This window comes from Artemia franciscana, chromosome 11, assembly GCF_032884065.1.
Source record: "Artemia franciscana chromosome 11, ASM3288406v1, whole genome shotgun sequence".
NCBI classification, from domain to species: domain Eukaryota; kingdom Metazoa; phylum Arthropoda; class Branchiopoda; order Anostraca; family Artemiidae; genus Artemia; species Artemia franciscana.
Window position 1 is genome coordinate 6,285,821 of NC_088873.1, and position 27,664 is coordinate 6,313,484.

Sequence of the window (27,664 nt, forward strand, 5' to 3'; positions counted from 1 at the left end):
ATTCGAACACAACCCACTTTACATCTATTTGGTCCCCAGCTGGATTACTGCCAAAAAGCAGGAGTTCGGGAAACCTATCATTCACAAAACGTCACCAAATCACAGGCCAGTATTTACGCATAGGCCCAGTAGGCCCAGGCCAAGGGGCACATAATGTCAAGGGGCGCAAAAAAAAAACACTGAGCGATTTTTTTCTTAACAAAAAACTGGACTGATGTTATTTATCGTCAAAGTGCCATAAGTACTTTGCTGCTGTGATGCTTATTCATAGAAAAGTGATTTTAAAACAACGCAGGAATTACGTAGCCGCATATAAACTGCCAGATGACTCCCCAAAATGGTAGCTGAGAGCTTGGTACCACTTCTCTCTTGTATTACTTTTGGCTCATCACTCATCATTTGCCTTCTGTTCAGGGCTATCTCCGAATTCTCGGGGATTTCCCCGTAAATCTCTTTGTCTCCCCAAAATTAATCGTTTGGGCCTAGGGGCACCAAAACGCTTGGACGGAAGGGCACCAAAGATTTAAATCTGGCCCTGGCAAACCATCTTAACTTTTATTTCGTTTTAGTCCTAGAAACTGACAGTTCTAAAAATTAACCATTTGAGACAAACACTGCAGCATATTTTTCCTCATCCCTCCCAAGTTGGTGAAGGTTTCACTCTTTCACCCCTTTCATGATGTTCCAATTTTCTTTAAACTTGTTCTTGTGATATCTTCTCACCTCACTCGAAGACGACCAGCTTTTCGCTTGGCCCCAGATGTATGCTCAAAAAGCAAAAATTTTAGCAATCTATCATCCTTCATCTGTAAAACGTGGTCTTGATCATTATTACATTTTATTCAAGGACATGGAATCAAGCGATATTTTGACGTTACATAAATAAATTAGAAATATATTTAAATAAAAAGACATAGATAAATTTTAACATATGGTCTTGCAGACGAGTACCTAAAACTATCCTCAGACGATTACCCAGAAATACCTCTAACACTTCTTCCTCAGCCCTTCGAAACGCTCATATTTCACAACCAACTGTTGTGCTACATGAAATTCTCAGTAGATCTATAGGTCAAACTAAATCCCCGAAAATCATTTCCACGTTCCAGCCTACTTCTCTTCTTCACTTCTAAGGATTGAGAGATCTAAAATATATCAACTTCTAAACTAACTTAAAAAAAAAACAGGTTTGGCCAACTACAACTACTTTCATTCATTATCAACTTTCACCCACTATCAAAAGAGCTCTTTGGCAAAGTTTCATCGTCATACAGGCACATCATGTGAAACGTCCTTACTTGTGAACCAGCCCCCTACTGGAAATAAAAACCAGGACAACAAAAGAAGAACCCCTGACAAAACTTTGAGAAAGATCTGGAGCCATCATATGGCTTCCGGAAACATGGCCAGAGATGGGACAAAGACTGGCAGAAGATCGTCATGAAATTACAACCTACGAGGGAGGCTTTAAATAGATTAGGTTGGAGGAAGAGCGTGCGTAGCTGTGTTGGCCTCAGGCGGCTTGGTGCTGCAGTGAGTTATTAGTAGTAGTAGTAGTAGTCGTAGTAGTAGTAGTAGTAGTAGATCAAAGTTGTCGTCGGCAGTTGGTATCAGGCAGAGTAGTCCATCATCTGTTTCCGCCGAAAGTAATAAGTAATTAAGCGCTGACAACTTAAAATAGCACCAAACTAGATGAGGACAGCAAAGCTAAAAAACCCTTCTCCTCTATCTCACACTGATTATAGCTTCACTTTTCGCCCCTTCCCATGAAATTCCTACTTTTATTTAAACCTTTTCCTGCAACCTCCTGTCCCATTTTCCCCACAAGCAGACGTTTTGTTTTTAGTTTGGCCCCAGCTGGATCCCTAAAAGCAGTTTTTGGCACCCCATCATCCTTCATCTAAAAGACGTCGCCTAGGCAACTTAGTCTCTCTTTTATTATAGCCCTAAAAACAGCACCATCAGAATCTTTCGTACCCAAGATGTTGATTTCTGGTTTTCGTGTTTTCTGGTTTTCGTCCGTAAGAGTCAGACACTTTCACATTGGGATGCTTTCCTTTCTCAAATTCTGAGATATTTGAGCCGCAGATTAAAAAAAGGACTAAAAATAATTAGCATTCAAAATTTCGCACGCAAAGGATTGAAGGTTCATGTTTTAACTTTTTAGCTCTGTACTTTTTTTTTAATTTAGTTAAATTCCAGCGCCTGTTCTTTATTACCCACCGCACTTTAATTACAATTTATACATCAAAAACTTCCCATCTCCGCCTTTTCTATTATTTGAAGCTTAGTTATCCTGATGCCCAAGAGGCTTGAACTTCTTTTTCTCCTAACTTGAATGCTTTCAATTATGAGAAACTGTAGTTAGCGCCTTTTATTAAAAAGTCAAGTTTTTTTCCTGCTTTCATCCCTGCAATTCAGCACTGCCGACGTTTAGAGGACTTTCTTCCAGATTGTATTTTATGCTTTAAGACTTTTTAGCTAGAAGATCAAAACTTTTGCTCAAAGAGCATGATGTGACCCATACCCAGAAACTGAAGGGGGTAGCAGAATTGGGGTAAAAAACATATAGAAATGCGCAGAAACACTTGAGTTCTGAAATGGCCTTTTTATGTCGTATTAGATCCTTACGCCATTATTATTCTTTTCTTTATCTGAAATTTTTGTTTGCGTACGTGTGCATATACCGTACAAACCTGCTTGCAGTGATCACTTTCTATTTTTGCAGCGGTAGGAGGCTTGAAAAATCCTAAAATTTTCATGACTAATGCAAACTGCCCACAAATGATTCATTCTATGATTATACCATCAAAGTAAAGATGGGCCACCCCCTATATCACTAGGTGAACAAATAACTTGTAACGAATTTTTCTATGACATGCGTACTTGACAGTTATGAACAAATAACCGTCACAACAGTAATTTCACCTATTAAAAATAATTACAATTATAATTTAAGAACAATCTATTTTATCACTAGAAAACATTTCCAGGGTCTTGAAGAATAACATTAAGTGTCTAAATCCCACTATATTCATACCTGTCAATAAGACAAAATGCAGTCTCTCCACCAGTAAAATAATTGATTGACCAGATCATTACTATTGACTCAGAGGCGGTTTTAGGGGAGGGACAGAGCACTTGCCCCGGGCACAGAAATTTTAAAGGAGCAAAATTTCAAACAATGATTCTAACGATTATAATCATTTTATAATTTAGATTTTTTTTTTTTTAATAAAGCATAGGGTAAATAATTAAATAATCAATAATAATTTAAATAATAAATAAAAAAACAAGAAAACAAAATTATTAATTAATTAATAAATTGAAAATAATTTTGTTAATAGAAACATTTTGTTAAAATTTGGCCTCAAAATTTTGTAGGAGACCAGTTACCCCGGTCGCAAGAGAGGCCAGAACTTCCATTGTTTGACCTGTTGTTCTTGTTGTCGTTTTTCTTCTACTTTTTTTGCTTCAGGTAGAACAAGTACTGCAGACTATTTTTCTTTCTGCTTCAACTTCCAGGTAAGCCATCCTTCAATGGCTTGTCTCAACGGAATGTTTAGACAAGACATATAATTTATTTACTTTATTACCCGTTCCATTCTGATTTCAAATGGTTCATCATTAGAGCGTGAAGAATTCATATTTTTTACATTCTGAGAGATGGTTTTAGTGGCGCGCCAGAACTTACCATTAAGTAGATCGGACAGATGAGAAAGCAAGTAGAAGTATTTTAACTTACCCCATTTTCGTAATCAATAATCACAACCCAGTTTGCCTCAAGTCTAAGATACAGCTTTTGGGTCCATATACCCGAGGTCTTTTCCATCTGCAACAGTCGTCTCATACCATCCGATGGATAAACTAGACCGGCTTGTGGAGAAACAGCAAATGTGGCCAAATGCTCCACTTCATAGTTGTGGTCATCCTGGGAATCTACTGATACTTGATCTAACGAGGAAAAAGCCAATTAACACAAAAGAACAAAGCATGTTAGATAAGTCAGTAAATTAAATTAAAATAAAATAATCCAATAGAACTTTCTCATTTCAATAAGCTCCCCCTTTATCTACACACTTCATAGTGCTTAATTGGAAGATGATTTAGCAGCAAAACAAAATTGAAAAATAACACAAAGAGCTAAAAATAGAAACAGAAGAAAAACTGAGAAACAAAACAGTGATACCGAAATACGGGAACTTTTGAAATTCGTAATAGCAGCCATGTGCAACTAGCAACACTGTAGAGTCTGGCCTGGAAAATATTAGAGTTTAATTTTTGCAAACAGAAAAATGTCTTGACCGTTATTTTTCCGTCCTGTTTTAACATTTATGTAAACACTTTCTTTGCTACTGAAAATGGTTCAAATAAAATAGTGCAAAGATATACAATCTTTTTTTTCTTTAAATGAAGTACGAACAAATGATGTTGTGGTAAGCCATATACGAGTAGGCTAAAAGGTCTTCATGCTCCTATCCATATCCTTCACCAAATCATAAAAATTTATGATTCCTCCTTCAGTAGCGGTAGCAGTATTATAATAGTTTTCTACAAATCAAGAGATTCAAATAATCAATCAGCAGCTCATCCGAATCTAAGCTTGCAAGGGCGCACTAGTAAAGAAGAGCATGGAAAAATAAAAAAAAAACGAGGACATTAAAAAAAAATATTTTGAGAATTAAAAACTATGGTGAAAGCCTGGTATGGAGTAAAACCGAAGTGAAACCATGTACCGTGTCCGACTTATCAACATAACATCAATCTATACAACCTATACACTATACAACCAATCACATACATATCTTTTTACATTTCATGACCTAGAACAACATATTGATTTTTTTAAATAAATAAAATTAGATAACAATACAACAAAACATAGAAAGACTAAATTATATTACACGAAATCCAATGTATATACAGGGTGACCCAAAAAGATCCGTACCCATATTTTATTTGATAAAAAATCCATTTTTTTTTTACAAATATCCTTTCTGTTGCAGGACATGAAAGGTGAACCTTTGGATGATCGTTTGCAGCTATAGTTACCCCAAAAATGCCTTGGACCAATCAGCAGGAGATGTTCTCCCTGGAGATCTATTTTGCGACAAATCATAACAGAGTGTACAAATTCAGTTTCGAATACTTCCATTGTCGCAACTTTCCACCAAAATCACGATTGTTACTTGGGTTACGAAATTCAGTGAGCATGGGACGGTAGTGGACTTATTTCTAAAGCCACAGGGCGAACTTATTCAGGCAGGAAAGAGAGTGCAAGGAAAGAAGAAAACATTGCTGTAGTGAGGGACTACACTCTCCAATTAAACGTGAGAACACGTTACAGTGACTCCCTTGTCATTCCGAGTTCTTGGCTGTGTCTACGTACTGATTTTCTAGGGCTGCGTCCTACTGAGTCCCTTACTGCAGCAATTTTTTCTTCTGTCCTTGCATTCCTTGCATGTCCTTGCACTCCTTTGTCATTCCGAGTTCTTGGCTGCGTCTATGCACTGATTTTCTAGGGTTGCATCCTACTGAGTCCCTCACTGCAGCAATATTTTCCTCTTTTTCAAGCCTGAATAAGTTCCCCCTGTGGCTTTAGAACATAACTCCACAACTATTTTGGAAAAATTCGTCCAAAATAGGTCGCAAAATAAGTTGCGACAATTGAAAAGTTTTCGAAACTGAATTTCTACACTCTGGTATGATTTTGTCACAAAATAGGTCTCCAGGGAGAATATCTTCTGCTGATTGGTCCTTGGGGATGTTTGGGGCAACTATAGCTGCAAACGATCTTCCAAATGTTCACCTTTTATGTCCTGCAACAGAAAGGATATTTGTTAAAAAAATGGATTTTTTTCGAATAAAATATGGGTACGAATCTTTTTGGGTCACCCTGTATTTCAAAAATATACTTTTCCAGCAGCAGTCGGATAATTTATTACATTATCCCTATAACCCTCATGTTTCTGCGCGTTTTGAAAGGTGAGACCTTCCCCTAGACTCAAGCTCTTACCTGCGTCGCTGTTTTGGGCTGTTACTATTACCGTTATGGCGAGCTTAATGACTGTTTTAACACTATGCCTGAACGTGGCATCAATATTGGAATGAAATTGATTTTAAAACATTGTGTCTAATAAAATAAAATAAAAAAACGGCCTCACAGAAGGGATAACATAAGAAAGTATCCAAAAGATATAAAATTAAAACAGATTTGAAACAAAATATGTGATATATTTTATCATTTTTCTATAGCGAAGCGATTTTTTGATAAAAAATAAAATTATGTTGATATAAAAAGATGCACAAAGTAACTAAAGTATAATTAAATAGCTTTATACAGCTTACTAACAACTCAGTTTAGCATCGAGCCGCCTGAGGCCAACACAGCGACGCACGCTCCTCCTCTATCCCAATCTATTCATAGCCTCCCTCTTTACACTCTCCCAGGAAGTTCCCATTCCCCTTTAATCTTTCTTTATGATATCCTCCCACCCCAACCGTGCACGACCTACTTTCCGTTTAGCCTTTACTTATGCAGCAGCAACTGGATAAATTATTATTAAATTAATATTTTTTTCTTATTAATATTTTGATAATTTTTTCCCTATAATCTTAATATTTCTGTATGTTTTCAGATATGCGACCCCTCAACACAAACTCCTACATAAGCGGCTATTATTAACCATCTAGGAAATAATAGAGCACTTCGCACTGCAAAATGCACCTGACTCAACTGTAGATGACTCAACTGCAGTCTGATATCTCAAATATTTTATCATTGTAATGCAGAGCAGAAGACCATTTTTTATGAGCGTTTTTACGGTCTGAAAAACCATTTTATCAATATTTATGAACGTAGCATAAGCATTGAAATACAAATGAGTTGAAAACATTATGCGCGATAAGGAACGGGCTTCATTGAAGAAATAACATAAAAAAAAGAATATAAAAAACATGGATATGAAACAGATTTCAAACTATATAGACAAGATATTTTATTCTATTTCTTTCGGGATATAAACCAACATAACCATTTTTTTAATAACAAATATATATATATATATATATATATATATATATATATATATATATATATATATATATATATATATATATATATAAACAAGCAATAACTGTATATTTATTTATTTATGCATGTATAAATAAATATTTATAAGATTTTTATGATTCTCTTAAGTATAGTAATGGATTTACTCGCTAATGTAACCACCCCCACACCCCCCTTGTGATGGTCTCATAAATAGCCCTATTAATGTATTTCTCTGTTATGTCAATAAAGTTATACCTTGTAGTGAGTCATTAATACCTTTAGTTTTCAGTTTTGTAAAATATGAGTAAGTGTTCGATTCAGCTGATAGAAGAGCTTTAGCGACAGCCACATCCTTGTATGGTATACCAGACAATAAATTAAAGTGATTAGTGCTATGTACGAGAATAACACTGATGCGGTTAAGGTAGGAAATGAGTTTCGTAGCTAGTTTCATATTAAATCCGAAGTTAAGAAGGGCTGTGTTCTATTCCCATGTAATTTTGTATTTAATTTTATCTTAATTTAATTTTATCCCATTTAATTCCCATTTAATTCCCATTTAATTTTATAGATCATTTTGATGGGCTTTGTCTTAAGGAGCACAGGAAAGACAATGGGAGACCACGAAATCAAAGGGGAAGGAAAACTTTCCTGAACTTAGATTATTCTGATGATTTATAGATCATAGATGAAAGTGTGGGCAAACTAAAGAGGTTTTGCGAGTTTAGGGTATTATAATAGGTTTGAACATTAATGTTAAGAAGACTTAGTCGCTAAGGCTAAGAACAAGTGAGGATAAAAAGATGTTGGGTAACGAAAAGATCGATCAAGTGGACAGCTTCATACCTTGATGGTATAATTACTAAACACGGTGTGGGCCGTGAAGACGATAAAAGCCAAGGCTAAGGGTGTTTTTTCATAGTCGAAAAAAGTTTAGAAGAATTGGAAGATTCAGAGAAATTGCCAACGGTTTGTTTTTGGTACCCAACTGAATGACTGTATCTCAGTAGGATGTAAGATTAAATGTTATTCAATTTCGCTTTCCAGGGCTATAATTAGAGAAAGGTTGATATGGCTAGGGCAGGTTTTGCTGATGAAGGATGATAGATTGCCAAAGATTGTCCTTTTCGGTCAAACGTCTAGGGCTAAACGGAAAGCAGATTGTCCACGATTGGGGTGGGAGGATGTCGTAAAGAAAGACTTCAGGGAAATAGGAACTTCCTGGGAAGGTGTAAAGAAGGAGGCTTTGAATAGATTGGGAGGGAGGCGGAGTATGCGTAGCTGTGTTGACCTCAAGCGGCTTGGTACTACGGTGAGTTGTTAGTAGTAGTAGTAGGATTAATCCAGTTGTCTTCTCGGTCCACAATTTATCTAAGTGTATGATCGAGTCTGTAAATTACCAAAATATTATTTGAAAGATTTTAGAAAGTAGATAATAATGGAAGGGAATATGATATTCTGATTAATAGAAGTATCCTGCAAATTGTAAAGAAAAGATATCACTATTTTAATGTTTTCTTTTACTTTTTAAATATTTATTGAGCTATAAATGTGACCCCTATTATATTTGAAAAAAGCATAAAAAAGAATCAAGCATTGTGTTCACCTTGTCCCTATCTCAGTTATGGAATCTCGTATGTATTCATGGCTATTTCATTGAAGACCCCTTAAACCCTAATCCCCCAACAACAAATACGAAAGCAACATCAGCCATCACGGTTTTTCTATGAAAAGTTTGTGAACAAATCCTTAGAAAAATCATATAATAATCTACCTTGTGACAGCGGAGTGGATGAGGCTGGGACTCCCGATTCACGGTTTCACGGTTCAATCCCGGTTGTCGCAGGGAACATTATTTTCAGATCAGCTTTAATATAATTTTTATTTTTGGTTGAATTATTTTCTTTCGTTAGTTTCTATCCGGCTCAAAACAGTTTTTATTATATAACAGTTTAACAAAAGTTTTTGCCAGCCAGAAGTTAATTCTTCACTTTGTCTTCTTTACATTTGGCTGATGATGTAAGACCTAAACTTTGCCCCTTAAAGACACAAGTAAGACCAGTATTTTCATAGATTGGGGTTTAATACTATTACCTATATGTATAATTATGTATTAGTTAATATGGAGAGTCGGGGTTTTAAAGAAGTCTATGGTTTTAAGGATTTTTTTATGAGATTTATTTTTGTCTATTCATACGAAGACAGAAGAATTACTCAGACATTGGCGAATTTTATACTATTATGGCTGTAATACGTATGCAGCCTTTTTTTAAAGTGAAAAATGTGTCTCAAAAATTAAGGTCCTAAACAAATTTTACAAACTCACGACCTATCTAGATCATATCTTTCAGGCCAGAAAATACCAGAAAGCCAATTTTCAAAAAATAATAGAGTGAATCAGCTGATTGAATTTTATCACCCTCCGCTTCTCAGATTTTCATGTAACTTTTGGCACAGTTGTTTGTGTCTTGCAATATTTTTTCCAACAGATCCACTCGGTTACGAGAGTTCCCATAATCAAACAGTTCGTGCTAACGAACTGTAGTAAGGAGCGACCCGGCTCAATAGTAAACGAAACTCTAAAAAACGCAATTTTGATACTAAGAGATACATTAAAAGAATTGGATTTTTGTGCTGATCTTAAATATATGTGTTTCATCAAATTTAGTCTTACTCATCATAAGTTACGAGCCTGAGAAAATTTGCCTTACTTTGGAAAATAGGGGGAAACACCCCTTACAAGCCATAGAATTTTAACAAAAATCACACCATCAGATTCAGCGTACCAGAGAACCCTATTGTAGAAGTTTCAAACCCCTATCTACAAAAATGTGGAACTTCGTACCTTTTGCCGGAAGCCCGATCACGGGTGTGTCTTTATTTGTTGTTGTTTTTTTTCTTCAGGGATCATCGTATCGACCAAGTGGTCCCAGAGTGTCGCAAGAGGGCTCATTCTAACAGAAATTAAAAGCTCTAGTGTCCTTTTTAAATGACCAAAAAATTGGAGGGCACCTAGGCCCCCTCCCACGCTCATTTTTTCCCAGAGTCACGGATTAAAATTTTGAGACAGCCATTTAGTTCAGCATAGTCGAAAAACATTATAACCATGTCTTTGGGGATGACGTACTCCCCCACAGCCGGGGGAGGGGCTGCAAGTTACAAACTTTGACCAATGTTTACATACAGTATTGGTTATTGGGAAATGTACAGACGTTTTCAGGGGTATTTATTTGGTTTGGGGGTGGGTTGAGGGGAGGGGGCTATGTTGGAGGATCTTTCCTTAGAGAAATTTGTCATGGGGGTGAGAAAATTCAATGAAAGGGGCGCAGGATTTTCTAGGGTTATTATAAAAAAAAATGAAAAAATAAACAATGAAAATTTTTCAATTGAAAGCAATTAGCAGCATTAAAACTTAAAACGAACAGAGATTATTATGCATATGAGGGGTTTTTCTCCTTCTAAATACTTAGCTCTTTACGCTAAAGTATTTTTAGTAATTTCGACTATTATTCTATAGCGGGGTCATTCTTAAAGAATTGGGACAAAATTTAAGCTTTAGTGTAAAGAGCGAGGTATTAAAGAGGGGACAAACCTCCTCATATACATAATAAAAATATACGAATATAGAAGTTCTTTACTTATGCTAATTCTTAAGTTACTTTTTTTTACTAATAAAAACGTTCGTTAGAATTTAGAAGGTCTAGTTGCCTTTTTAAGTAACCAAAAAATTGGAGGGCAACTAGGCCTCCTCCCCCATCCCTTTTTTCTCAAAATCGTCTGATCAAAACTAAGAAAAAGTCATTTAGCCAAAAAAAAATTAATATGCAAATTTCATTTTAATTATTTATGTGCGGAGAGCCAAAATCAAACATGCATTAATTCAAAAACGTTCAGAAATTAAATTAAAAAAGGGGTTGCACGAAAGGGGCTGTTCCCTTCTCAACGCCCCACTATTTACGCTAAACTTTTTTACTGTTTAATAGAGAAGAATTGAGAGAAAGAGAAACTTTGGCGTAAAGAGCAGGGTGTTGAGAAGGGAACAGCCCCTTTCATATGCGGGGTAATTTCTGCTCGTTTTAAGTTTTAATGTAGCTCCTTACTTTCAGTTAAAAAAAATATTTTTTTTTATTTATTTAAAGAAAGTGCAAGGTGTTCTTCAACAGCTTTATTGGGTCTAAAAAGTACATTAGGCTATACGAAGAGGGTTCAAAATCCCCTCCAGGGGTTTACGATTGATTGCCACTAAATTGATTTAGTGATACATTTGTCAAGATACTTTGAAGCTGAAAACATTACGACTATTGATAATTCGATCATCACTTACGTTGAACGAAGCTAAATCAAGACATGAGTTACAGTTTTGGATTGTCAAAGTTTGGATTTGTTTGTCCAACTCTTTAGAGAGCAAGTGACGTCCTATAAAAGGCCAAACAAATTCATTTGGAAATTGTTGACGCAGCAATGCAATTCGACCAAGAAAGCAGCAACCTCCAAATGAATCAGCTTTGGTGGCTACTCCTTCCCGGGAAAACGGAGGACTCCAAAATGAATACATACAACACTGAGGGGTAACGAGACTTCCAAATGAATCAGCTTTGTTGGCTACTCTTTCCCGGGAAAATGGAGGACTCCAAAATGAATACATAAAACACTGAAGGGTAACGAGACTTCCAAATGAATCAGCTTTGTTGGCTACTCTTTCCCGGGAAAATGGAGGACTCCAAAATGAATACATACAACACTGAAGGGTAACGAGACTTCCAAATGAATCAGCTTTGTTGGCTACTCTTTCCCGGGAAAATAGAGGACTCCAAAATGAATACATACAACACTGAAGGGTAACGAGACTTCCAAATGAATCAGCTTTGTTGGCTACTCTCTCCCGGGAAAATGGAGGACTCCAAAATAAATACATACAACACTGAAGGGTACCAATGACTTCCAAATGAATCAGCTTTGTTGGCTACTCTTTCCCGAGAAAATGGAGGACTCCAAAATGAATACATAAAACACTAAGGGTAACGAGACTTTCAAATGAATCAGCTTTGTTGGCTACTCTTTCCCGGGAAAATGGAGGACTCCAAAATGAATACATACAACACTGAAGGGTAACGAAACTTCCAAATGAATCAGGTTTGTTGGCTACTCTTTCCCGGGAAAATGGAGGACTTCAAAATGAATACATACAACACTGAAGGGTAACGAGACTTCCAAATGAATCAGGTTTGTTGGCTACTCTTTCCCGGGAAAATGGAGGACTCCAAAATGAATACATACAACACTGAAGGGTAACGATGACTTTTAGTAAACAACTGTGTAGTTTACTGCATCTTTATAGGTTTGTACTGGGTTTTGCGCCACAGTATGATTGGTCATTTAACAAAAAAAAAATCTTTTCTACTTCACTCCTTCACTTCCTTTTCTCATTCTGTCTTTTTTTTTTGCTGTTGCATTGGTGATTTCTTTTTTCATAACATATATATACTCAAAAATGATCCAAGAGCACTAAACAAATAAGAAGTATATTTAAGGACTATGGTAGATGTTTTCATTTGAATGTCTTATGCAAAATGCCATGCTTTGGAAGGCAGTTGAGAATTCGTTTGACCTTGTTCCTTAATACAGTAGGCACAATTTCTTTATTAATTTGAATTAAACTATGAATTCTAAATACATATTAGAATTGGCCTGATCAGCTGACTAAGTCATATTCATATTAAAACTTCATATTAGCCTGATCAGATAACTAATTGGAGAAGGTAAATATTTCTGGCTCTATGTTCAAATTCACCTGAAGTTTTTGATTGCCCAAAGGTGTTGTATTTTTATGTTTAAAAAATTTGTTACCCTGTAAAAAACTTTGAACGAGTCATGTTTATTATCAAATTTATCAAAGAAATCATAATTACCTGAATTGTATCCATTTTTCTGGTATCCAGACATTATTTCTACTGGCCAAGTCTTTCTAATTCATTAAAAGCGAATTCAAATCTGGAAAAAAAATGAACTGAATCTTGTGAAGAACTATACAATCTTATCATATTCTGATCCTTAAGATTGACTGAATTCCTGATTACACAAAACTAAACAGATTCGACACTTTTGAACTGAGCAAACAAAGATAACAATTAACAGCATTTAAAATAGAATCAAAAACTGAACAATTTAAAAGGTAAACATTAGACCTTTTTTCCGTTTTCTATATACCTGAGCTTAATTGCCCACAAAAAAAATTACTAAAAAAGGAAAGTATACACAGTAGGAGACTGATTCAAGCCGGACAACCAGCATTAAAAAAAATCAGCTCTCGCCTGGAATAAAGATAGTGAAAAGTTGCGTTGACTCCACTTTAGTTATTCTTGTCAAATGATATGGGCTATACATAATAGCACACACCAATTGCTTGGGCTTATACATATTCAATAAACACAAAAGCCCTACAAGTTGTTTTTGGCAGAAAACTCACCGAAACCATTGTATGATGCTAAAAGACAGTCTTGTCAGTGTCATAACTGTAGTTTTGGTACAAAAAAATTTTGAGATAGCGCAATCAGATAACAAAAACTTCGAGGTCAACATAACATCCCAAAGCCCCGGGGGAAGGGTTGTGATTTATGTCCCAGGGGCATATAAGGCTTTTATGGAAAAGGTGGTTGTGTAAGCTTTGGAGGGGAGTCAAATGATTAGAAATTAAAAGTTTCAGTTCCCCGAATGCATCTGATAATGATTTTGAGATAGACATTTTGTTTAAAATAGACCAAAAATTATATAGCCAAAACTCCGAGGTTTAATAACCTTCCATAACCCGGATGCAAGAGTTGAAAAATTATGCCCCGGGGCAAATAAGGTTTTTATGGAAGGGGTGGTCGTATAAACTTCGAAAGGGGCTCATTCGACTGAAAATTGAAAGTTTTGGATCTCTTACTTAGAGTCAAAAGATACTGGAGGGCAACTAGCCCCTTCCCCACCTCTCTTCCCCAAATCCATCTGGTGGAACTTTTGAGATTTTTAAAATTAGGCTAAAAAATCAGATAAAAAAAAACTCCGTTGTCGATACATCCCTCAAGAGCCGTGGTAAGTGTTGCAAGTTATGCACTGGGGGCATATAATGTTTTTATGCAAGGGTTTTTAGAATAGTTCAAAGATAAGATAAGCACCACCCTCACCCCCAATAAAAAAAAATGTATGATATTTTATTCCGAAACTTATGGAAGCTGACCCTTGTCCCTCCATAGCTCGAGTCTCCTGCTTTCTCCCTTAAAAACCTTACCAATAATAAATCCTGGAAGCTGACCCCCTGGTTTTCCTTCCATGGCCTGACCCCGACAAAAAAATCAAAAAATTATCAACGATATTTTGGGACTTCTCCCCCTGGCCAGACCCCCCAACCCGTAAAAAACATTAACAATCTGTTATTCCAAAAATCATGGAAGCTGACCCCTGGTCCTTCCTCCATAGCCTGATCCCCCTCCAAAAACAACTTATCAATGATATTTTATTCTAAAAATCATTGGAGCCGACCCCCTGGCCTTCTCTCCATGGCTCGATCCCCCTGCCACCCATAAAAAATTGACCGTCAATGGCTCGACCCCCCCACCCCCACCAAAAAAAACGATAAAACCTTAATAACAATATATTATTCCAATACTCACGGGGGTTGACCCCTGGCCGTCCATGGCCCGAAGCCCTCCCCCTTGAAAAAATTTTCGATGATAAATCATGGGAACTATTACCTGGTCCTCCCTCTATAGCCCGACACCCTCACCCCCCCCCCCCCCCAAAAAAAATACATTATTGATATTTTATTCCAACAATATGGGAGATGACCCCTGGTCTTCCCTCCAGGAACCCCCGCGCTCTAAAAAAAAACTTATCAATGATGTTTTATTCCGAAAATCATGGGAACTGACCCCTGGCCCCCCATGGCCTGACCCCTGATTTTTGGGATCTGATCCCAAAAATAACAACTTATTAACAATATTTAATTCGGAAAATCAAAAGAACTGATCCCTGATCCTCCCTTCGTGACCCGATCCTGATCCCCCCCCAAAAAAAAACAACTTAATAACGATATTGTATTCCAAAAATCATGGGAGCAGACCCCTGGTCCTTCCTTTACGTCCCAACCCCTCCCCCCAGAGAAAAACACTTATAAATGATATTTAATCCCAATAATCATGGGAATTGACCCCTAGCCTAACACCCCTTCTCCCCTTCATGGTCTGACACCCCCTCCTCCAAAAAAACAACTAATTGAAGATATTTTATTCCAAAAATAATGCAAGCTAACCCCTAGCCCTTCCTCTATGCCCACCCTCAAATAAAGATATAAACAATAATTTATTCCAAAATAAGAGAGCTGACCCTGGTCATCCCTCCATGAACCAACCCACCCCGTTCCATACAAAACAACATAGTAACGGTATTTTTCAAAAAATCATGGGAGCTGACATCTGACCCTTTCTCCATCCTCCCTCTTCCAAAAAAACTTATTAACGATAAATAGATAGATAGATGAGCGTATTTCAAATTGTACTTATTAACGGTATGTTACTCCAAAAATAATTGTAACTGACCCCTGGCCCTCCCTTTATGGCCAAACCCTGACTACCCCCCCCCAAAAAAAAAAAAACTTAATAATAATATTTCATTCCAAAAATCATGGGAGCTGACCCCTGGCCCTACCTCCATGTCCGAACCCCTCCCCCCAAAAAACAACTTATTAACGAAATTTTATTCAAATAATCATGGGATATTACCCCTGACCCTTCTTCCATGGCCAACCCCCCCATCCTCCCAAAATGCCAATTAATTAACGATATCTTATTACAAAAATCATGCGAATTAAGTTCAATTTTATTAGCTCTTTACAAGATATTTCATGACACCTATAGTTTTCACTACAAACCAGAATGTGGCTACTGTCCGTTTCCCTAATGGTAAAAGCATAAAGTCTACTGTGTATTTGGTGCTTTACTAAGCGAATTATATTACAAACATTTTCTTCTGTACTTGTTACAACGTTGAAAATAAAATGAAAATTGCAGTAAAATAAAATCATGAGATGATGAGCGTTCATCAATTAATATCATTATATATCAAATATTTAGTTTTAAGTTCTTGCCAAGACAGGAACCAGATATATTAAGTTTTATTTCGGAATACATTTTGGAACAACAGATTATTTTGAAACAGAGAATTTTGAAAAACTTGAAAATTTGGCAATCAAAAACAAACAGAAAAAAATTAAAAAACTTTCCGTAAAAAGAAGTTTTTGAAAGAAAAGTAGGGGTCATATTACACTTAAGATCAGAAAAAAATAGAAACCTACAATAACTCAAAATCAAATTGAACAGAAATTACTATTAAAGAATAAATGAAACCCAAAACGAACAGAAATCAAATAAACAATCACAGCAGACAAACAGAAAATAGGTCAATCAATGGCCTAAGTTCTTGACAAAAAGGTTTTCTTTTTTTGTTTTTTTGTCAAATTTCAATTATCGCTTTCTTAAATTGTGTCAACACGATTTGAACGAAGATTGTCTATTAGCCCACTTGCAATCTCTAGCAAATTTTTAATTTATCACCTATATTTTTAATTTAATCTATCATCATTTTAAATATATCACACAATATCTGGGTGTTCGTGGAATCAAGATTTCTAAAAGCAAAGTTTCTTTCAAAATTGTGACTATTTTTTTCTCATTAAAAAATTAATTTTGATTGAGAATTAGTGTGGTCGTGCCCATACACAAGGGGGGGGGATTCCATCTCCTGCGGCAGGCTGGAAGCTCCCCCTCCCAGAAAAATGGTTGCCAAATAATGGGCTCCTCATTTTTTCACCCTCATGTCTTGGTAATAGCCTCCCCGTTCAGGACGGGCATGTATACACTAATGATGACAACTATGCTTTTTAATGTCTCTTTCAGACCAATATGAGAGCAAAAGTTCAGAGCACTGGAAAAAATCCATAAATACCTTCCTTACCTCAGTATATGATTGAGCCTATGCATACCTATTATGCAATACTGTCAATCACAAAAATTATGTTATATATTTAGCATACTTTAAAATGCTAGCACGTTTTAAATGAACTCATCACATTTTCATACTTTTTGTTAATGTTCAAACGTGAATAAGAACTTGCTTATTTTGATGATATTTCACATATTGTTATCACACTTTTTTTAATGACAAAGCTGTGTAAACAAAGGCTTATTTATGTTTGATAGAAACGAGTTTTGTATCTTTTTAGCTTCAAAATATGTTTGACTGTTGTTGCATCCATAACTACCTTTTTGCTAAAAGTTTAGGAAGTGAAGAGGGCTCTGTCCCCCTTAACCCAAATATCATCTCTGGTTGTACCAAATGTTATCCCTGATTGCATTCGTATGGATCTAGTATGTTGTTTGGTGAAATGTTTGTTGCAAACTTGTATAGCAAATATTTCTAATTGCAGATGACATCCTGTTTGAAGTTGATACTCTGTTCTTCCTAACTTCCCGTTCATTTAATGTTTTGTATAATAAAATTGACAATGCATTTTTCAAAACTTGTCAGCTATTAATTTTCTAAGTATTTTCTGAAAATCATGGTATTCATAGTATTTTCTGAACTTTAGTTGAGTAAGGAAAGGGATCAAATGTGAAATGCGATTTGATAAAAATAATTGGAACAAAAATTACTTGAGGTTTTTAATTGATGGAAATCTATTTGGGGAAATCATTCAAGTGTGATTGGGAGTGGGGGTAGAGTCCCCAAAATTGTTCTGAGGGTTCCTTTCTAAAAAAAATTAGAAAAGTAGTCTGAAATAGTTTTTTTATATCCTGACTCATCCCCAGAAAGTGCACTAGCCTCCCACTTTCAGGCATACATGGGTTTAGAGATTGCAAGTTTTACCCCTTGGTCCATGCACTTCAGTAGCAATATCATATTATTCCTACCTTTAATTGAAATATCATGCTGCTGAAACATCTCAAAAACAACTAAATTGGGTCAAAAATATTATGTAACTTACTAAAACTTGTTTGCTATTTGTTTTTTATTTATTTATTTACTTAATCAAAGTTATGAATCAACATTTTACATCTGTGCCAAATTAATGAAAATAAGAGGAATTTAAGGAAAATGGAAAGCTTTAAAATGCGAACTAAGGAGGTTTTTAGTTGAGGTCATTGATCGAAGTTGGTCAAAAATTTTAAAGAATTATTATAATGTAAACACCTCCTTTCAAAACAATAGAAAGTTCAAGAAAGATTCAGTACAAAAGCTGTTATTACCAAGGTTGTATTCAGCTCTTCATACTATAATAAGGGGATTCTTGGATACCTAGAATCCACACTTATTTCCAAAGGCGAATCTTGATCAAAATCCGGGGAGGGGGAGGGGCGGCACCGCCACAAATAATTGGCCAAATTGACAGTTCTATTTTAAAGAAAGGAAAAAAATGAAAACGCCAAAAAAATATCTGGGGTGGGGGGTAGCCTCTGTCTAGAGCAGCCCCTCCTTATTTCTACTATTTACTTAGAACTTAGAACAAAAATCCCAGAAACGATAAAAACAAATCTTCAAGCTCAATACTTTCTGAAAGCCCAGGCAGATTTTTTTTTAGTCAAAAACGTTTGGAAGTTTAGCAAAGTAAGTATATGAACCAAGATGAGAATATTTGAAGTTACAGTGATGATGTTGGTCATAAATGGTTCTAAAACTTGGGCACTTCAGAAGATGGATGAACATTTGTTAGATGTTTTCCAGAGGCATTGTCAATAGGTGTTGTCAAGAGGAATTGTCAATGGGTAGAGGAGTTGCAATTGTCAATACTCATTTGATTCAACATATTTCTAACAACATGCTGTCCAAAGAATGTAGTTCTATCCCACTTTCTAGAGCTATAATGAGAAACAGGTTGAGATGGAGAGGACAAATTTCAGCATATAACAAAACATTGTCCTTTTTGGTCATCCATCTAGGACCAACTGAAAAGCAGGTTGTCCTCAAATGAGGTTGGAAGATTGTAAGGAAGGAAAATGGAACTTCTCGGGAGGGAGTGAAGGGCAAAGTTTTTCATAGATTGGGATGGAGACAGGGCATGCACAGATTTGTTGACCTCATGTGGCTTGGTGCAGTAGTAAGTTGTTAGCAGTAGTAGTGGTTATCAATGATTGATTTATTGTATATATAATCATCACTGGGTATTAGTATTCTTAACTTGCCAACACCATAATCTCACTTCAAAAGAATTCAAATCAGCCGACTAAACGAATTATTTCAAAATAGTTTTGGAATGTGAATAACTTTGGAAGGAAGCACGAAATTTCGACCAACAAAAACAAGTTCCATATTATAGAGCAAGAAGCTCATTACTATTGATTTTTTTTAGTTTTATTGATGCCTATTGGAGGGAGGGGGCTAGCTTTTCTGAGTACAGAGTAAGATACCCAGTAGTTTAACAGCTAATCAGCACTTCAACACTTGAGTCACTGTAAAATCTCCATTATACTCCCTTAAAAATGTATCACCATTAGACCTGTCTAATTTTTTTATGTGGGTGAGATTAACTTCAATATTTTAACTATATACAACACTAAATAACTATATAATTTTGAATAACTATATAACTTGTAATAACTATATAACTTATAACTATATAGTTTTTTTAAATGCTCTGATAGTCATTAGTGGATTCAAATCACAGACATAAACTTCAAGCTAAAACCTAAACTTGGAAAATTTTGTCCAATCTTGGAGATGGAATCTTAAACTTAGAAAAAAGCGTTTATATAATAGATTGAGCATATCAACAACATACCCGGTACAAGCACAGTTTTGTGAAGCAGAATTGGCTAGTTGTATCCAAGATTAGTCTAGGAACCTACTGTCCATATTTATGAAAGACATATTTTGAATAAAATATTTGTCTAAGATTAGACACTGTACAATTACTGTAAAAAAGCAAATACTGTGTTTAGAAAGAGTGTAAATTTAAAAATTAAACAGTAGCCTAGGATGCTCTTATTGGTATCTGTCAGTATATATACTTCCCATGAGCAAATAAGGAAGTGCTATAAAATTCTAGAGTCCACTGAGTTATCTTCTCAGTGAGAACCAAGGCAGCTCAAGCACATCCTCAGGTGGCAGACAGGAGAGAGTTCTCCATATATGGGGGATCTCTTTGAATAGCCAATAAGAAGCCTGGGGAGCCTTAAACATAATTTGGACCCTCTAACTGTAGGGACAAACACAGTTAAGGAGGAATTAGGCATCCTTTGATGGTTCTGTGCTGAGTCCACCATTGTGTGGACATGTCCTGACAGAATGTAACCCTAACTGCAGCTATGGGTTAAATATGCAGCAAGCAAAAACCTGTTAGGGTAAGAGTACTCTCAACATGGAGGGGATTAGCCATCTGCAAAGGAATAGAGGAGTGGCTTGCCACTGTCTGTGAATAGCCATGAGATTTTCCTCTTTGAACTATTATGCATTAAGGATATAAAGAGAAGATACCATGCTAATGCCTCCAGGGTAACCAACGAAAGGCAAGATTTAACAATCAACAATAATGTTACCATGTATGGGAAAACTGATAATCTGGTAACTTCAGACAAAGATATGCAATCTCAGAAGGTATTAAAAAAATACCCTAGTGTTTGTTTATACTTCTTCAAGAGAAATTCCCATTCTAAGCCAGAAAACCCCATTCTACCTTGGGATCTTAAATGTATATGCTCTGTCAAAGCCTGGGAAACTAGACCTAATGGCCAAAGAACTGAAGAGGTGCAGATGGAGCCTTATTGGTCTCTTGGAAACAAACCTACCTGGCATACATGGACAATAAAACAGCAACATCACACTCTGATACTGTGAGAGATCAGATGGAAAACAGAACAGGTTGTTGTCTTTCTCCTGACATGCAAAGTAAAGCGTGCACTCATAGCAAAAAAGCCAGTCTCAGAGCACCTTATGATGATTTAACTGTGAGCGGAAATATAGAACATCACAGTCATCCAAGTATACATACCTGACTCCTCAAGACTAAATGAAAAAGATGAAACTTTCTATCAACAACTTCAGTTTGACTGATGAAATTCCAAAGAGAGGTCTCTTGATAGCAATCGGTGACTTCAATGTAATTGTCAGAGAAGCAACACAGCTTGACTGTAATGTTTCAGGCAGATTTGGTCTAGGGAAATAAAACACATGCAGTGAGCATCTACTTGAGTTTTGCTGGAATAATGACCTCTTTGTTACAAACTCAATGTTTAAGGACAGAAAAAGAAGAAAGGCAACTTGGATATCTTGAGACGGAAAACTGTCAAGTCTGAGTGACTATAACCTCATAATGAAATGTTGGAAATCATCAGTCACCAAAACTACCACCCAGTCTGGAGAAGACTGATTCAGATCATGTCCTTGTGATGAGTACATTGACAAAACTCAAACTCAAAACCCTTCCTGTACTGAAAAATAAGATCCCAAGATTCAGTACTGATAACCTATCTGCAAAATGCACAACTTTCCTGCAATCACTAGAAAATACTCTTGGTCCTGAACTTAAGTCACTAACATTAACCATAACAACTGACAACATAAATACTCTAGTCAAGAAGCAGAACACAGCACTCCTTGAAACAGCTAAAAATTATTGGGTCACAAAGGTAAAACAGAGAAGACTTGGATTACAGATGGTATTCTTGATCTATGCAACAAAAACACAAAGTTTGCACCAAGGAAGACTGGGAAAGCAGGGACATTTATAAGTGAATACAAAAGAAGATAAACAAAAAGATCCAAGCAGCTCTCAGAGACTGCATAGAGGAGGAATGCCAATCCTGCTATCAGGGTTTCCCAAACTGGAAAACAACTCTAGTCCTCTGCCTTAATAAGTCAGGTAAAACGCCTTTACTAAGTCATGTTCCCTAGTTGAAGCGGCTCTTCAACAGGATGATTAAAATGTATTGGTTAATTAGTGTAATTTAAATTCAGTGTTTATAAATCAGTAAAAATGTTAAATAATGAATTATTTAGTGAATGCAGTGGCATACCAGTATTCCATTGGTGATGTAGTGATAAGTTTGGTTGATTCTATTTGGGACCTTTGTATTGTTTTTGATAACCAATTAAGTTTTGATAAACAGGCATTAATTATATTGTGTAAAGCAAAATTAACTGTATTGTATAGTTTGAATTGCATCAAAAGAATGTTTAACCTGCATAGCTTTACCACCCTGTATGAGACAATGACATGACCAGAGAGGAATGCTGCACATCTGTGTGGTATCCAACAAGAAAATATGATTCGCAGCTTATTGAACAACTGCAAAAACGGGTATCAAATTTTTTCCCTTATTTGAAGTATTTGCCTTATTAGTGTACACTAAGATGTTTGGGCCTACCTTATCTGCAATTCAGGAGGGATATATTAGCCCTAGTTAATGCAGTGTTGATAATTTATCTTTTAGCAATTTCTTTCAGTTTAGTTGTTGTTCCCCCACATGGCACAACTCATTGAATTTGTATCAAAAAAGGGTTTTAAGAAAGGTTGGATAGGGTTCTTTTGTAAACTGCTCCATTAAATCATGGAACATGTTACCTGACCATGTTGCCTCAAGAAATAATATTACAGCTTTTAAAACAGCTTTAGTTGGAACATCTTTTTATGAAGGGTAGTATACAGAGCCATACAATTTATTCTATTCTCTATATTTTCTTTATTCTGTATGATTTGTTTTACTCAGTGGCCCTAAAATGAGTTTCTTGAGTTTGTCTCTTGTGTATTCTGATATATCTTCTCATTTTGTAATATTTTCACTGCAAAATGTAATGAACATATGGTAATTTGTTCAGTCTATGGAGTGTATTGTTATTGTGGTACCAATCAACATCCAGGGTTTCAATTCTTGTTTGTTGTCTTTTTGTTTACTGTTGTTTGTTTATTGTTATTTTGTAATGAGACAAACCTATAGTTTACTTCGTTTTTTGTTATAAATAAATAAAATAAACAAAAGATGCTATTTGCAGTCTCAATAACAATACAGCTCCAGGCCATGATGGCATCCTTGCTGAACAGCTCAAAGTTGAATCCCCTCTGCTAGAGGGTATACATTATAAAGTAGCAATTGTTAAATGGTCAACAGGCAACATTTCAAAAAATGTGGGCAAAGGTAATTATTGTACTGCTCCATAAGAAAGACCCTAAAAATGACTGAAAACTATTAGTCATTGATCCTTACATATTACCCAGCTAAAATAATAGCAAGGATTCTTCTAGCCAAATCAGAGCTGTAACTGACCACATCGTCATGGACTTCCAGGCTGGTTTCTGCCCAGGATGGTCAACTCTATTTATTTCATTGCATACTAGTTCTTTTAGGTCTGTTTGCACTTGGTGGCTGATGCCTGTTCTTAGAGTTTTTGTTTCTGCCTTTACATTATCAGATGCAATTTGTTTAACTTTTGTGGCATTACACTTTGATTCTACTCCAAGTAAAATAGTATCAGCGTTGGTTTTAATTGCTTCTATGTTGTTGTTCAGTCCTTTAGATATTGTGCTCATTTGCAGGAATAGACTACAGGCAGTACAGCTATCTTTATCCTTTATTTTATATTTATATTTACCTTTATATTTATAAAATATATATATATATATATATATATATATATATATATATATATATATATATATATATATATATATATATATATATATATATATATATATATATATCTTTGTATTTTACCTTTATCTTTATCATGGACTCGCTTGCACCCGTTTATTGCCTTTAAATGGCATCCCAAGACCTAGGAGTCACTATAGATAATCTTCTAAAGTTCCATGAATGCTCCACACAAACTGTTTCCAAAGCAAATTCTTGCCTTGGACTTATTAAAAGAACACTTACTAGTTGATCACATGGACTCTTCTTGAAGCTATACACGGCGATTGTAAGCCCAGATTGTAAGACTTGGAACCTACCCTGCTGGTCCTTTTTAAAAAGGTGATACAGTTGATTCAAAGTGTACAAAGGAGGGTCATCAAGTGCATCTCTGGACTTGGTGAGAAACCATATAGTGAAAGGCTATACAATATAAAATTCCCATCTTTGACCTTCCAATACAAGTGGAGTGACATGCTATTCACATATAAATTTGTCAACCAACCCCAAAATAAGCTCTTTGCCCTGTAACCCAACAAAAGAAAAATAAGAGGTCATTCTAAGAAGCTTCATAAGCTCAGAGTTAACATTAGAATTAGAAAAAACTTATTTAACCAAAGGGTCATCGATGATTGGAACTGTTTAATCAAGGAGAAAGTGTCTTCAACATCATCTGAAGTTATTAAAAGGAGACTTGACAAAGAATGGGAAGCCAAAACTTCAAGATACAACTGGAGCTGCCCATCATCTGTGTAGCATCCCGCTGAGCTTGCTTGCTTATTAGTTTAGTGTAGCTCTTGTTATGTGCTTATATTGTTGTATTTACAGGTCCTTGGGTTTAAAGAGCTAAATCAACTTGAGACTTACAAATTCTACATGGCGTCAGAAGTGGGATATTAAACAGCAAACATGGATGGAGTAACCCCTCCAGCAATCAACTGGGAATATGAAAATCTTTGGTCACAGTTTGAAGAACATGCAAGACTTATGTTTCTAGGCCCTCTCTCTGGTAAATTGGAGAAGATTCAGTGTGCCTATCTACTTATATGGATTGAAGGACAAGGAAGAGACATTTTTAAAACTTTCAACATTGAAGCAGATGATACAAATAAAACTGAGCCTTACTTTCTGAAATTTTGTGAGTATGCTGCTCCAAAGAAGAACAAATAATCTTTCAGAAACGGAACCAGCATGACGGAGAGACTTGATAAGTTCATCACAGAAATGAAGTTATTAGTCAAGCCATGTGAATACCATGATCCAAAAGAGATGACTAGAGACAAAATCGACGGTGGAATTAGAAATCTAAGAATACAAGAGAAACTTCTAGCTGAAGGCAACAGCCTAACACTTGACAGAGCAGTAGAAGTTGGCAGGATCTATGAAACAACCCAATGAAACAACAGCTAAAGTCATTTGACAACAACTCCCCCCATCCCCCAATCAAACAGAAGTGAATATAGTATACTGGAAACAACTGAAACCAGCAGACATGAGAACAAGATCAAAAGACACAGAGTGCTACTTTTGTGTAGGAATCTATGGCCCTGGACACAACTGTCCTGCCAAAGGGAAAACATGCTCAAAGTGCAGAAAGTTAAACCAGTTCACAAAAGTATGCTGTAGCAAAGTCATGAATGCCATCAAAAATGACAAACAGAGCCAAATAGCAGAAACTTTTGAAGAGGATGAAATACTGCTATATGACGTACAGCAAAATGGGAGCAAGGATGAGGTGTTTGTTTCACTGAATATCAACAATCAGACTAGAGTAAGCTTCAAAATCAATACTAGGGCTCAGGTAAACATCATACCACAACATTACTTCAATCTTCTTGCTCCAAAACCGCTCATACAGCCAACAAAGCAAAAACTCACCAGCTACTGTGGCTCAACAGTCTCAACAGATAGAACCTGCCTCCTGTATTGCAGCTATAATGGAACCTCTGAACAGAAACATAGGCTTCTCATGGTTAGAGGGAATTCTGTATTCTGTTCCTATCCTCAGATTTAAGTCTAGCAAAAATATAAACCTGGTGAAGCTTGTCCTTAATACAGATGCCTCAGATGACGACAAGTTGACACCAGATGTGGAGCCATTCCTCGAACAGTACAAAGAGTTGTTCTCTGGCATTGGGAAAATACAAGGCAAGTGTGATATTCGCCTCAAGGAAGGATTTGTGCTGACAGCATATCCTGCCAGAAAAGTGCCTATAATGATGCATGAGAAATTGAAAGAAGAGCTGGACAGACTGATGAGTTAGGGGATAATAGAAAAGGTGGAAGAGTCTATGGAATGGTTTAACTCAGTGGTGCTAGTTGAAAAGAAGGATGGCGGCGTGAGACTTTGTATTGATCTGGTAGGCCTCAACAAAGCCATCAAGCACCCTCATTACCCAATCCTGACTTTTAGACACCATTACTAATCTGAGCAGTGTAAAATATTTCCCAAAGCTTGATGACACCTCAGGGTACTGGTTGCTTTTGCTCTCAGAAGCAGCTTCAGACCTCACAACATTTAATACAATTTACAGCAGATACCGTTGGAAGAGATATCCCTTCAGGCTGATATCTGCCCAGGATGAGTTCCAGCGGAAGACAGAATAGATATTTCAAGGTCTGAAAGGTCTTAAAATACTCATCAATGACCTACTTATCTATGAAACCACCTGAAAAGAGCATGACAGAAGACTTGCAGACGTGCTTGAAAGAGCTAGACAAAAAGGGGTGAAATTCAACAGATCAAAGAGCGAAATTGCAGTTGAGTCTGTCAGCTACTTTGGTCATGTCATCAGTAATGCTGGCATTAAACCAGACCCCAGAAAATTCTGCACTATCAACAAAATGCCTACCCCAAAATTGGAGGAGGAACTGCAGACTCTCCTTGGAATGCTAAACTTTCTCTTGAGGTACATCCTGAAACTGGCAACACAAAACCAACCATTAACGGATCTGTTTAAAGCTAAAACAAGTTTGAATGGAAAGAGTTCCACACCACATGTTTCAACCAGCTCAAAGAGTCCACAGTAACCAACCTGGCTTTCTTCAACAGCTCCGGCCCAACCCTTGAGCTCAAAGTTGACACCTTGAAAGGTCTTAAAATACTTGTTGATGAGCTACTTATCTAAGGAGCCACCCAAGAAGAGCACAGCAGAAGATTTGAAGACGTCTTTGAAAAAGCTAGACAGAAGGGGGTGAATTTCAACAGATCAAAGTGCCAGATCACAATCCAGTCAGTCTGCTACTTTGTTCACATCATCAGCAATGCTGGCATCAAACCAGACCCTGAGAAACTCCATGCTATTAACAAAATACCTACCCCAAAATCAAAGGAGGAACTGCAGACTCTCCGTGGAGTGCTAAAATTTCTCTCAAGGTACATCCCAAACTTTGCAACACAGAACCAACCATTAAGGGATCTGGTTGAAGCTAACCAGTTCAAATGGAAAGAGCTCCACACCCCATGTCTCAACCAGCTCAAAGAGTCCATAGTAACAAACCTGGCTTTCTTCAACAGCTCCAGCCCAACCCTTGAGCTTGAAGTTGATGCCTTGAAACATGGACTAGGAGAATGAATATCCACAAATGGCAAAGTCTTTGCTTACACATCAAGTTTGCTGAGTAAGTCCAAACAGAACTACTCACAGCTAGAGAAGGAACTCCTTGCCATAGTCTATGGCTGCCATCATTACCACCACTACCTATATGGAAGGAGAGTAAAGGTCATCATGGATCATTGACCACTCGGATCCATACTAATCAAACCCCTCCATACAGCACCACAAAGGATCCAATACCTGATGATGTGTAGACAGCCATATGACTTGACTTTCAAGTACCAAGCCAGTATGGAGATCCCTGTTGCAGATGCACTCTCAGACTACATCTTCCAGACATTGATAAAGAATTACACAAAGAGATCAAAACCTTTGCACATTTGTTCATAAAATCCATA

General features: G+C 36.4%; 1 protein-coding gene across 1 annotated transcript in view; it reads right to left on the reverse strand.

Annotated features, from left to right (window-relative positions):
* LOC136032732 (epidermal growth factor receptor kinase substrate 8-like) overlaps window positions 1–17,063 on the reverse strand; it is a 110,439-nt gene extending 93,376 nt beyond the window's left edge. The window contains exons 1-3 of the mRNA XM_065713056.1: window positions 17,045–17,063; window positions 12,964–13,045; window positions 3,746–3,954 (exon numbers count right to left, since the gene is read on the reverse strand). Coding sequence (XP_065569128.1) covers window positions 3,746–3,954; window positions 12,964–12,997 — 243 coding nt within the window. The 5' untranslated portion in view covers window positions 12,998–13,045; window positions 17,045–17,063. The remainder of the gene's footprint in view (window positions 1–3,745; window positions 3,955–12,963; window positions 13,046–17,044) is intronic.
* Window positions 17,064–27,664: the final 10,601 nt, after the last annotated feature.